General features: G+C 40.1%; 1 protein-coding gene across 1 annotated transcript in view; it reads right to left on the bottom strand.

Moving 5' to 3' along the window:
• Positions 1-14,335, bottom strand: part of SYNJ2 (synaptojanin 2) — a 156,236-nt gene that overhangs the window by 121,765 nt on the left and 20,136 nt on the right. Inside the window, exon 2 of the mRNA XM_044675472.1 lies at positions 865-951. Coding sequence (XP_044531407.1) covers positions 865-951 — 87 coding nt within the window. The remainder of the gene's footprint in view (positions 1-864; positions 952-14,335) is intronic.

Here is a 14,335-nt window from a genome sequence, read left to right as displayed (position 1 = left end):
TAAAACACTAGTTTATAACAACAACAATAACAATGATGACAGTTGTATAGCAACGAACACATATTACATTTGAGCTTCAAAGCAGCCCTCTAACATATGATTTATGGTATTATTCCCATTTTATAGATAAGGAAACCAAGGTTCAGAAATATTAAATGACTTGTTTCTGACCACAGAGCTTATACATGTCAAAGGCAGACTTTGAACCCAGGTCTTTGCTGTCTGTCTGATGCTATTTCCCAACATTTTTATACCTTCTAGGATCAGATAAAATGATAAACCCCAGGCTCCAAAACTGGGTTTCTTTACCTTCGCTCTATAAAGCTGTACATCTGCATTCGTCTCCTACCACATATATCCCTATACCATCCCTATCTCAACTCCTCTGCCCTCCAAGTTCAACTCTTTTAGCAGTCCTGCCCATCGAGCCTGCCCTTCATCTGCAACCCCTTGGCACAATCTTCTCGTCCTACAGATGCCACTCAAAAAGACCAAAAAAGCCAAAAACGGACAGGGCTCCCCAGACCTGGCTTTCATTCGGGTGGAGAACAGAAGGGAAGTTAAGTTCTCCATCATGCCAGTCTCGTCTCTCACCAGCCTAAAGCTGTTAGCTAGCTGCCAATGGTCTATGAAAGGAATAACCAGGATCCAGCTTTAGACGCTGGCCCCTTGCCCCCTTCCATTGCAGTAAAATGAGTTGAGTTTTCTAAAGACATGCTGAAGAGGTTCTATTACAGCTGCAAAATAAAACAGCAGGACCCGACCAGTCTCTCAGACCTGATACAAAATGTGCTATTTGCCCAGATATTTGTGGAGTATCGCGCATTCTGGCTCCCGTCATTTTTAACCTGAACGGGCACTTACCAGATATTAACCTGAGCTCGCCCAAGCAGCCGTAAGCATCTATGAGTTTCCAATACTGTCCTTTAATTACCTCCTTTTCTTCTGGAGCTGAGGAAGAAACAGAACAAGCATCCACGTTAGTCTGTCGTTCGGGGTTCATTCAGACTGCAGCGTGTTCCATCTGGCTTCCCTCCCACTCTAAAAAAGGGGAGGGGGGGAGAAAAAAAAGAAACCAGACAATAGCACAAAACGGGAGGAGGTTTTTTTATGATGGTAAATTATAGAGCTGCAAAGTGACAGGAAATCCTCCAGAATGGCTGGATGTTTAGAAACCCAGACCTGCTTCCGAGCAAAGAGAGAAGTAAATCCCAATATGGCCCGCTCCACGCTGACTCTTTCTTCAGACCAAAGGAGCAGACTCCTCCCGGGCCTCATACTGTGGGCTCACACTATACCACAAGCTCATGCCATATGTTCATAAAAACAGGACTGATTCGTTATTAACTATTTTGGGCCCTCCTTCAAAAAGAAATAATGGCTGGTGACTTAATCCTTGAAATAACCAATTCGGTTTTAATTTACCTCCAATGTATGAGGGGAAAAAACCAGGTACTCTGCAGATAAGAATGGAGAAGGGCACCCATCCACCCCTTTTGCTTGCATCCCCCCCAATTCTGAGGCAGACTGCAATCTAAGGCTCAACTACTCAAATCCTAGCCAAACTGGCTCTCTCAGTAAAGGCCCCTGCTGGGTCCATTAATAATTGCTGCCCCTCAAACCCAAAGCCATTACTTAGCTTAAAAAAGAAATAAGCAACAATAAAAGAACAGAAAGACCATGAGGCAGATGAAAAATATCCCCCCACACCAAGTTCCATTAAGTACAAGGAAGGTAATCTCAAAGAATCAAAATTCTCCCCTAAAAGCTACCCTTTGGTAGGCTAGTTAAAAAAAAATAAAGACACCCACAAATACACACCTACTTCAGGGACTTCACCTCTTCTCACTAATTTTAATGGCTTCTTTTTTTTAAAACCCTTACTTTTTGTCTTAGATTAAGTATCAATTCTAAGGCAGAAGAGCAGAAAGAAAGGGCTGAAACAATGTGGGTTAAGTGACTTGGCCAGAGTCACTCAGCTAGGAAGTATCTAGTGCCACATTTGAACCCAGGATCTCCAGTCTATAGCCTGGCTATCTGAGTCACCTGCCTTTTGAAATGGCTTCTTAACTGGTTCTCTGTATAGTCTTTCCCCTTCTCCAACCCATCTTCCATATAGCTGCCATAGTGATATTCCTGGGATAAAGATTTAGAGCTGGAAGGAATTTCTGAGGCCATCATCTAGTCCAACTCTTCTCCTTACAGATAAAGAAACAGAAGTTCAAGGACTCTAATCAACTTGCCCAGAGTCATACAGATAGCACCTGAGCTAGGATGCTCACTACCAATGCGTGCCTGAACAAATTACTTAACTTCCCTAGACCTTAGTTACTTCATGTGTAAAATGAATGAATCAAAACTAGGTAGTTTCTGAAGTCTCTTTTAGATCTAATCTTGAGCTCCTAAATAAAGGACAGTTTGACATGTCACTCTGAACTTCAGTAAATTTCAATAGCTCACCATTAATTATATCTAGGCTCAAATACAAACTCCTTTGCATGGCATTTAAAGCCCTTCAGAACCTTCATTCAACCTACCTTTATAGTCTTTTTTTTTTTTTTAAACCTTTACCTTCTGTCTTGGAATCAATACCATGTATTGGCTCCAAGGCAGAAGAGTGGTAAGGGCTAGGCAATGGGGGTCAAGCAACTTGCCCAGGGTCACACAGCTGGAAAATGTCTGAGGCCAGACTTGAACCCAGGACCTCCCGTCTCTAGGCCTGGCTCTCAATCCACTGAGCTAACCAGCTGCCCCCTGCCCCCTTTATAGTCTTAATACACATTTTTCTGTCCCTTCCATGTATTCTTTGGTCCAGTGAAACTGGCTTTCTAGCTGTTCTTCACACATGACTGTCCAGTCTTCCATCTCCATGTTTTTAGCACTGGCTGTGGATGTCGCTGGTGAGAGGTACTCTGCAGATACCCTCTTCACTTCCAGTTCTTAGCATTCCCAGCATCTTTCAAAACTCAGCTCAGGGACCAGCTCCTACATGGAAACTTTCCTGATCTTCCCAACTCCTCAACCTCAAAATTACCCAATTTGTAATTGAGGGGTAGAGGGGGAGCAGCTAACTCTTCATTTCTGTCCTAGAAACTCTATGACAGTAGGACAAGGGCTAGGCAAAGGGAGTTAAGGGATTTGCCCAGGCTCGCACCTAGTTAGGAAGTACTTGAGATCTGATTTGAATCAGCTCCAAGTCCTCCCAACTCCAAACCTAGCCTCTATCCATTGTGCTACCTAGCTGCCTCTTCTGTGTTTGCTTTTTATACACATTACATGTAGTTTTCTCTCTCTCATTCCCCAGTGCAATATGTAAGCTCCTTGAAGTTGAGGGCTAGTTAGTTTTTGTCTTTGTAGGTACCTAATTTATATTTTATTAATTGCCTGAAATATACTGAGTACTCCAGGAATAAAGCCTTATAACCCTAAATTTCAAAAGTAGGGATCTCTACGCTTTCCAGAATACCTAACATCTTGGGTTACCCTGGCAATGTTGAGGAGAAAGAACAACCCGAAATGATGACAGATAAAAGTCAAAAGTAAAACCTTCTGCGAAGGTGACCTTGATGGGAGAGTTAGAGGAACCCCCATTCCCTTCAAAGCCCTTCCAACCCCAGGGACCAAGCATGTGTAATGTGTTTAAAAGAATCTAGGAGGACCCAGGGAACAAAGGCTAGCCCACATTCCTGGAGCTCCCCAACCTCAGGCTAATAGGTAAAACCTCCCCCAAGCACTGGGAATCAGTCCCTCAGAGAGGCCAGTCCTTGGTATTAATTTATTTTGGGTCAAGGCCTAGAAAGATGAAAAAGCTCTTTCATTCACATATTTATTTAATTAGTTTAATGAATTAATTTTCAACCCTGCCCCATGCTTTGGGAATTGGAACAGAGATAAAGGAGAAGACAGCCCTGACATGAAGGAGACACTGGGTGTAGAGAAACATGGAAGGTCAAAGGGCTTGTCATAGAGAGCTTAAGAAGGTGTTAGAAGAAAATAGAAAATAATAATCGTGAGTATTTACATGGTGATTTTAAGCACCTTACAAATATTATGTCATTTTCTCCTCACAAATCTAATAAATAGTAGGTGCTATTATTATCTTCATTTTGTAAATGAGGAAACTGAGGTAAACAGAGGTTTAGCTGATTCACCCATGATATCATGGCAAGAAAATGTCCCAGGCTAAATTTGAACTCAAGTCTTCCTAACACCAAATCCAGTGCTCTATCCACCACTGTGCTTTCCAGCTACCTCCAGACAAAGAAAGGAAATGGGAAGACACAGAATTTTTTAAAAAAATGTCTACTCCTTTTCCCATCTCTTAGATGCATGAGTCAAGCCACCTTCTGTGGGCAAAATATCTTTATAGAGAGAGGGCAGGGATATTCCACCTCTTCTTAAAGCTGATAATGTTTGTTTGGGGTGTGGTGGGCAAATGGACTCTCTAATTTGGAGATAGAGGCCAGCTCTAAGAATCAGAGACCAGACTACAGATAGGTACTGCTCATTTATTTCTTTACTATTATCTGCACATATTTTAACCTGGAAAATGTCTCTCAATGCCTCAATTCACAAACAATACAGTTGCTAAGCCTTTACTAGTTTTCCTTTTAAAGCAAGTACAAAGTCTGTAATTTTGCAGAGGATTATTTTAATGCTAGCAGTTTCATGGGAACTGATAGGGCATGAAATAAAATGTTAGTGTTTTTCCCCCTTCCCTAGCAGAACTAAACCCATCAGTCTTTCACATTTCCTATTTTCTCTTTTCCCACCCATCAAATGAGTCATACTAGAAGAATTCCTCAGAGAAGATAGCCAAAGCAAAAGGAAGGTTACCTAGATTAAAGGCTTAGTCAAGGCTCATTTGCATTACACAAGCCAGAGCAGATGGCCCATTCCTCAGAAAGTGGCTAACTAGAAGGCTTCCTTCAGTCCCTGGGGACCAAGTGGCATTATGTTGACTCTATAGGAGATGTGAGGATCTGTTTTACTTGACTATTAATATTTCTAGGGCTCTGTTTTGTTTGACTATTAATATTCTTAAGGATTTTAAATTCTTTTTTTTTAATGGAAGGAAAAATGAGTATTTATTAGTGAGAAAAAAAAAACAAACAAAAAAGAAAAGAAATTCTGTCTTCTAGGATACAGTTCAAAGTCCTCAGCTTGGCATACAAAGCCCTTCACAGTCTGGCTCCCAATAGATCACTCTAGAACAATTTCACTTTACTCCCCTTCACCAACTCTATGCTGAAACTAAACTGACCCATACGTTCCATTCCATTTCCTATCCTGGGGACTTTGCAAAGTCTGTCCCCTCAACACTCCACATCCCTGAATGCTTTCCCTTTTCCTTCTGGGAATAACCACCCTCCTTTGAAAATTCAACGAGGGTGCCTGCTCTAAAGAGCCTATCTCTGATTTTCCCCTTCCCCCAATGGTGTCCTCTTTCCTCTCCAGAAATTACTTTGTATCTCCTTTGCATTTGTTAATCGGTGGCCATGACACAATTCCCTTCAGTAAAAGGAAAGTTCTTCAGCAGCCAAAAATGTTTTGTTTTTGACTTTGTATCTTCAGCCTTGCACATCAAAGGCACTTAGTGAATGCTTATTAAAAGAAATTGCTTTATCTCATCTTATCTTAGCAACAACTCAAAGTAAATACTACAGGTAGCATTACTTGTATCTCCATTTTCCGGTTGAGGAAACAGGATTAGAGACTTTTTAAAAAATTATTTAATTAGTTTGTTACAGTAAAATATCCAGTTAACTCTCTCCTTTACTCCATCTCCCCCACAGTGAAGGGGTCATTTGACAAAAAGATATATTTATATATAAAACTATGACTTACTTATTTCTATTTATTGGTTCTTTCTCTGGAAAAGTTTTTGTGCAAATAAAACTATAAAACTAATGTAGCCAAGATTATAAGGAAAGCAGTAAGTTGGGGAAACAATTTTGTAGATAGTTTCTTAGATAAAAATTCTATTTCTAAAATATATAGAGAACTTTGTCAAATATATAAGAATGAGCCATTCCCCAATTGATAAATGGCCAAAAGATATGGATAGTTTTATGGATTAATAAATCAAAGCTAAATGTAGCTATGTAAAAAAATGCTCGAATTCATTATTGATTAGATAAATGCAAATAAAAATTACTCTATGGTCAGACTTTAAATGCTTTCTCAAAGATGATACAGTCTTGAAAGCAAGATTTGACCAAAAATCTTTTCTGACCCTTTTCATTAAGCCCTAATTCCTAAACACTAGAAGTATCCTAAGAAATGTCTAAACCAGAATTGGACCAAGTTCCCTATCTAGCACATACTCAGCCCAGATCAACATTCAGGTGAAAGAAGTGTACTTTTGTCTTTAAAGGGTTTTTCTGCAATAAGGTGCCTTGATCCCTTCTTATTAAAGGAGACAAATACTAAACTATGTCACCAAAGATAGCAACACAATAAAGTAGGTTGAGTCTGTAAAAAGCAAAAGAAAAGAGACTGTGGGAAAAGATTTGCAAGGAAGTTCTCCCACAGAAAACTAAGCTATCTTCTTGCATTTCACTGTCTCCAGAGGGAAGATTTTGAATAATAAAGATAACAGCCGAATCAAATGCTACTTTTGAGTATATTCAAATAGCAGGTGGATGGTAACTCACTGAGCATCAGTTAGTTGGGAACAGAAACACCTCTTTGAAAAAAACAACTCTTTTCCAGAGGTACCTCAAAGGTTATTAAGCAAAATCCAAAGCAAAACTTTTGTGTGGAACAGTGGTCTGGGCAATCTAGCCAAAAGGCAACAAGTAGCTCACATAAAATCTAATGTGAAGGGGGGCAGCTGGGTAGCTCAGTGGATTGAGAGCCAGGCCTAGAGACAGGAGGTCCTAGGTTCAAATCTGACCTCAGACACTTCCCAGCTGTGTGACCCTGGGCAAGTCACTTGACCCCCATTGCCCACCCTTACCACTCTTCCACCTATAAGTCAATACACAGAAGTTAAGGGTTTAAAATTAAAAAAAAAAAAAAAAATCTAATGTGAAGGTACATCTTCCCATACTCCTAGCTATATAGAAACCACAAACCACAAAAATCACTGTGAGAGAAATGGCAAGGCAAAAGCCACAATCCTGAACAAAAAATGCAGGTTATCAGCAGGGATGAGCACAGCCCAGAAACTGACGAAGTACTAAGAGCAAAAAGAAATTTAAGTTTTTCATACAACCAGAGCCAATAAAACTCTGAGCATCACAAAGTGACACTTCGCATGAGTTAGGCTCATATTCTCAAAAAGAAAACCTTGATTTTGGCATATGATTTAAAGGAAATAAACTCAGAGTAGAGAGTGCTAATGGAGAAAGCATCAGCCATGGAGCCTTGGTTATATCTAGTAAGTTTTTATTATCATTTTGATTTGTAATATTTATTTGTATTTTTATTATATATGTATATAAACTTCTGTGTGGAATACAGATGGCTAGATTGCCCAGGCCACTGTTCCATGCAGAAGTATTTTTATTATATATACATATATATAAAATATTATATTTAATTTATTTAAATTTTCCATTTATTATTCATTTTATTATTTGCATCTCCAATCTGTGCTGAGTCCTTCACAAGGTCTCCCATACAAATCTCCTTACTCCCCACTCATGATTGCTGTCCTGGGAGAAGTCCATGCCTGGATTATTGCAATGCCCTCTAGTTGGTCTCCCTGCCTAAACACTCCCTATTCCACTCAACTGTCAAAGTGATCGTCTGTCTACCTCACTCTACCACACAATTAGTTCCAATGTCTCTCTATTTCCAGGGTCAAAAAATATGAGGTGTTCAGGGAAAACAAGTTCATATAGTAAGAGGGCTTGCAACACTTTTCAGGGCTGCTTTCCTCTTTTGGTGTCCACCTGCCACCCAGCTCTCACCTGTGGCTCCAAAAAGCACATACAGAGGTTGCCTCCCAGTAAACCATCTTGAAAGGTGAGTTAAACCAAGTTGAGGGTAACCAACAGGTTTCGAAACTATCAGTTAGCAGGGTGTCTACCTCAGGCATGTGAAGACTTACCCCAAACGAAGGGGTGTGTGTAGAGGGAATCATCCACCTAATAGGTGGATGAGAACATTTTGCTCCAATGGCCACAAAGTGGAAGCAGTTAAGTGTTAAGTAAGTTAAGTAAGTAAATGCTATTAAGTGTTTAGAGCTCAGTTAGACATTTGAAGAAGTCAAGGTAATCTATTGCATCCCAAACAAACCATGACCAGGCATGTTGATTTTCGTCTTGCCATTGGAGGTGGATGACCCTGCAAAGGATAATGAGGCTGATGATAGTGTGCAACTCTGCCTCACTTAAATCCGATGTATGTTCCAGTCAAAATCCATCACTGGTGACGCCATTTTGGTCCTCATTGAGAACAAAGGTTAATCACCATAACCAGCATAAAATCCTCTCTTTAGCCTTTATAGTCCTTCATAACCTGGCCTCTTCTTACCTTTCCAGTCTTATACTTTATTTTTCTCCAAACACTCTATCATTTGTGGACTTTGACCTTCTTGGGGTGTGTGTGTGTGTGTGTGTGTGTGTGTGTGTGTGTGTGTGTATCACACATGGTGGTTGATCTCCCAGTTCCTAATCTTTCCATGCCTAGAATTCTCTTCCTCCTCAATTCTACCTGCTGGCTTCTCTCAATACTTAACTAACTCTTACCTTCTGTGGGAAGTCTTCCTTGATCATTGCTCCTACTCCCAGCCCTCCTGGTGTCCTTTCCTCTGAGATTATCTTCTATTTACATTAGATACATGATGTATGTACATTTTTTTTTGGCATATTGCCTCTCCCATAAAATAGCTATCTCTGAGATCTAGTCTTTGCCTTTCTTTGCATTATCACTGTTAAACACAGTATCTGAGTGATAATTAATGCTTAAATAATGCTTCTTGGTTGCCTGAAAGAGGAAGGGGATAGATAGCCTAGACAATCTCTAAGATCCCTTTCTTCCAGTCCTCCATCCTCTGATCACAGCTCAGCATATCTGGCTGTGCAGATATACCTAGGAAGGCTACTGGAATATGACAGTGCTGGGCTACACAGTATTATTGTTTAATTATTTTCAGTTGTGTCTGACTCGGTGGTTTTCTTGAAAGATATTGGAGCAGTTGGCCCTTTCTTTCTCCAGATTATTTTATAGATGAGGAAACTGAGCAAACAAGTGAAGTGACTAACTGGAGGTCATACAGCTAGTATATGCCCAAGGACAGATTTGAATCAGGAGATAAGTCTTACTGACCCCAGGCTAGGTGTTCTATCCTCTGTACCACCTAGCTGTCCCCTGGACTCTATACAAAAGATACAGTTTATCATTCCTTCACTGGCAAAAAAGGAAATTGGTTTTACAAGCTATTCTTGAACTCTAAGACCCACAAAGTTAACTCCTAAATCTTGGTTGAAAAGGGCATTCCGTTACCAATCAATCAAAGTCAGCCTCTAACTACCTGACCCCAAAGTTCATTAAAAGAAAGAAAAAAAGGTTTTCTACTTTCCTTTTCTCAGCCCCCTTTTCTTTGTACCAGCTCAGCTACTGCAAAGGAAATCAGACAGTAAGTGCTCTTCCATCAAAGGAAACCATTTCAGAATAAGGACCAAGAATGACAGAGAAAATTAGTTTGAGCTGGTGACAGTTGGACAGATGTACCAGAGAGGAATTCTTGCAATGAACAGACTTTATTGCTTGGGGCAAAAGATTGCTGCATAGAAATTCAGAGCTCTAGCAACAATCCACTAAAAATCAACATGAGGCAGCAGCAGAACAAATGAGGCAACAATTTAAAAAAAATTGAAAAGATCAATCAAATTGCCATATAAGTTTTATTTTATTTTTTAAAGCCTTACCTTCTGTCTTCTAAGACAGAATAGTGGTAAGGGCTAGGCAATGGGGGTTAAGTGGCTTGCCCCAGGGTCACACAACTAGGAAGTCTCTGAGGCTGGATTTGATCTCCTGTCTATAAACTTGGCTTTCAATCCCCTGAGCCACCTGGCTGCCCCTGTCTTATAGATTTTATTTTATTTTATTTTATTTTATTTTATTTAAAACTCTTAGCTTCCATCTTAGAATCAATACTGTGTCATGGTTCCAAAGCAGAAGAGTGGTAAGGGCTGGACAATGGGAGTCAAGTGACTTGCCCAGGGTCACAAAACTAAGAAGTGTCTGAGATCAGATTTGAACCTAGGACTTCCCAACTTTAGGCCTGACTCTCAATCCACTGAGCCACCCAGCTGCCCCCTCTTACAGATTTTAAGTGAAATCTTTGGAATTATATCTTAAGACTGTGCAAACATACCTTCTTGGGAAATAAAGTCATAGGAATTATCCCCTTACCTTTTTTTAATTGCTAAAGAATTTAATGTTTAATACTGTATTATACAGCCTATATGTAATACTGTATAATACAGCCTATATTGTGTTTTATTTTCAATTGTGGAAACACTAGAGAAATGAAAGCCAGGGGAAACCACTTATCGAATTCAAAGCACTAGATTTTCTCATATAATATTCACAGGAAAGGAAAGGATTCTAAACATTTATATAGTGACTACTATGTGTTGGGGCATTGAACCAAGCACTTTTTTTTGTTTTTATTTTTATTTTGAATATTTTCCCATATTTATAAATTTCGTGTTCTTTCCCTCTCCCCAAGTCCCCCTAACCCCCCTTAGCCGACACATAATTCCACTGGATTTTACATGTATCATTGATTAAGCCCTAATTCCATATTATTGATAGTTGGGCTAGAGTTATTGTTTAGTGTCTTCATCCTGAACTAAACACTTTTTACAAATATTATTATGATCATTTTACAGTTGAGGAAACTGAGGCAAATAGTAAGTGACTTGCCTGGAGTTACACAGCTAGTGTCTGAGGCCAAATCTGAACTCAAGTCTTCCTGACTCCAAACCCAGTGCACTATCCATAGCCCCACTAGCTGTCTCAGGGTTATAGTGTCGGCACTAAAGAGGATTTTGAAAAACATATAGTACAATCTCATTTTATAGAAGAAGTCACTGAGGCCCGGAAAGATTAAGTAATTTTATAATAGTAGAACCTGGAAGCCAGATTTACTGAGCCCCTAACCCAGTGCTCTTTCCACTATGGCACACTGCCCCTCAGAGCATCAGTCATAAAACAGCTAAATGGTTTACTTCAAACAAGTGAAAAGAATTCACCCACAACACAATTCCTGGGGCAACCTGCCAAAAACCTATTTTATGTTCCACATTTCGACCAGGAAACAGACTACCGTGTATTTGTCCAGGCTCACCTGGGATTACACTTCAGCTTCAGAAATCAAACATCTAATTACTTCTGCAACTGTGTGAAGGGCCATACAGACAAAGTGATATAAAATAGAGCCCGTGCTCTAGGAGAGGTCCGGGAGACACAGGACCCTTCATGGAATAAAAGAATTAAATAGTCCATCCTGCATACTGCTGTCAAAGTCATTTTCCTTAAACTCAAATCTGACCACGTGACTCCCCTAAGTCAAACAACTCCAGGGGCTTCCTACTTAGCTGTGGAATAAAATATAAACTTCCATTTAGCTTTTAAAGCTCTATAACACCTGGCTCCAATCTATCCTTTTAGCCTACCCTAGACATTATTACTCCTCCCATCCTCTGTGATCCAGGCAAACTGCCCTTTCCTCTGTCCCTCACACAAGGTACTCCATTTTCCATCTCTGTACCTTTCTCCTGATCATCTCACAAGCTTGGAAAACATTCCCTTAGGGATGGCAAGGTAGCCTCGTAGATAGAGAGCCCAGCCCGGAGTCAGGAGAACCTGGGTTCAAATCTGGCCTCTGGCACTTCTTTGCCTCTTAACTGTGTGATCCTGGGCAAGTCACTTAATCCTAGATTGCCTAGCCCTTGCTGCTCTTCTGTCTTAGAATTAATAATAAGACAGAAGGTAAGGGTATTAAAAAGAGAAAAAAAAAAAAACACTCCCTACTCACCTGTACCTCAGAGTCCCTCCAAGATGTAGCTCAAGCATCATCTTCTATATGAAGCCTTTCCAGATCCTTCATCTGCTACTCCCCCTTCCTCCCAAACTACCTTAGATTTCACTAGTTTGTATATATCCATATTTCTTGACCTAATATATGTGCTATCTATGTAATGCCATATATACTTGTTGTCGTTTCTCCATTAGATTGTAAACTCTTTACAAGTAACCATGGTTTCACTCTGTACTTTTTCAACCCTAGCACTTGTCATTGTTATTATTCAGTTGTTTCAATCAAGACCTATTCTTTGTGATCCCATTTGGGGTGTTCTTGGGGAAAGATACTAGAACTCCTTCTCTAGCTCATTTTACAGATTAGAAAACTGAGGCAAACAGGGTGAAACGACTTGTCCAGGGTCACATATCAAGTGTCTATATTTGAATTCAAGAAGATGATTCTTCCTGACTCCAGACCTGGCATTCTATCCACTGCGTCACCCAGCACCCAGGGAACACACTGGCACATTGTTGGTGCTTGAAAAATCCTTGTTGAATGAATGACTAAAGGGATAAGAGAACTATAAATACACATGGACTAAATTTGTCATACCTGTTCTAGCATCTACATCTAAATCTCTCAGCAAGGGAGTATATTTAGTGTTATAGTTTCTTTGTGGAAAGCTAGCAAAGTATTGTCAAGAATGCTGGGTTTATGGAAAGAGCTTTATGGACTGATGCAGAGTGAGATAAGCAGAACCAGGAGAACATTGTACACAGTAACTGCAATACTATGGAACGATCAACTGTGAAAGACTTAGCTATCATTGGCACCACAGAGATCCAGGATAATTCTGAGGGACTTGGGACAAAGAATGCTCTCTACCTCTAGAGAAAGAACTGTGGACATCAGAATGCAGATGAAAGCATATGATTTTTTACTTGTTTAGGTTTATTTTTTTAGGGTTTTGGTTTTATAAGATTACTCACAAAAATAAACAATATGGAAATGTGTTTTGTGCGATAACACGTGTACAACCCAGATCAAATTGCCTGCCAGCACCAAGAGGGGGAAAGGAAGGGAAGGGAAGGAGAAAGATAAGTTTGATCATATAACTTAGGAAAACCTCTGTGGAAATTTGTTGTGCAAGTAGTTGGTAAGAAAATAAAAATGTGAATATTTTTAAAAGTACCTTAGCTTCAGAGAACCTCACTTTTGTCATCTATAAAATGGGAATAATAAATCTTAATACAGGGTAGCTTGTAATACAGGGTAGCCTTTTATAAATCTCTATTTGTTCTGTGTGTCATGTGCCTGGTGCTGTCCAAAAATCAGAGAAAAGAACATCCACATTTGGATTGTCCTTTAGCAAATAGACAAAAGAGATTTGTTCAAACGCAACATAATTCCCACTGTTTCTCTTTGTTAGTCTCTGAAACAGAGACTCTCAGTCTCCTCTCTTAGGTCTTCTCCCCTTAAGGCAGCCCATTCCCTGGGACTATCTATGTTCTGTATATGAGTTCTGTATATAAGAAGTTTCTGGCTGGGCCAGAGGTGTGCTACAGTATTAAGTTCACCTGAGTGCAACTGCTGGTGCCCTGGATTACTTTTCCATTCTGTCTGTCCTAGATTCCTGACCTGCTATCTGTTCCAACTTTGTACTACTTACACTCATCATGCCAGCCTTGACTCCCAGCAACTGCCTGCTGCAACCCCGGGCCACTGTATAAACTCTTAGCACGGCCAAGTCCTCCCAGTCACGCTACCTGGTGATCCACGGTCACAAACTGTCTGATACCCCCCAGCAGTTTTACTGCATCTTGGCAAAACTGCCTTTAAAAAGGAAAGGAGAAGGATGTTCCTTTGTCCATTGGTTCACTCGGTATACACTTAGTAAGGACCTAGTATATACCAGGTGTGGTGTTAGGCTCTTGGGTAACAAAGAATTCATAAGTCCCTGCCAGGAGCAGCTAGGTGGCTCAGTGGATTGAAAGCCAGATCTAGAAACAGGAAGTCCTGGTTCAAATCTGGCCTCAGACACTTCCTTGCTGTGTGATCCTGGGCAAGTCACTTAACCCCATGACCCCCTTACCACAATCCTGTCTTGGAACCAATAAACAATATTGATTTTAAGACAGAAAGGAAGTGTTTTTACTTTTCTAAAAGTCACTGCCTTCAAGGAGTGGAACAGTACCTGCATAGAAAAGTTCAGAAAAAACCAATAACAATTTTTTTTTTAGACCCTTACTTTTTTCTCAGAATTGATACTGAGGATTGGTCCCCAGGCAGAAGGCAATTGGAACTAAGTGACTTGCTCAGGGTTATATAGCTAGGAAGGTCAAATTTGAA

The sequence above is a fragment of the Gracilinanus agilis genome, chromosome 4 (assembly GCF_016433145.1).
Source record: "Gracilinanus agilis isolate LMUSP501 chromosome 4, AgileGrace, whole genome shotgun sequence".
NCBI classification, from domain to species: Eukaryota; Metazoa; Chordata; class Mammalia; order Didelphimorphia; family Didelphidae; genus Gracilinanus; species Gracilinanus agilis.
This window is presented reverse-complemented; position numbering and strand designations above follow the sequence as displayed.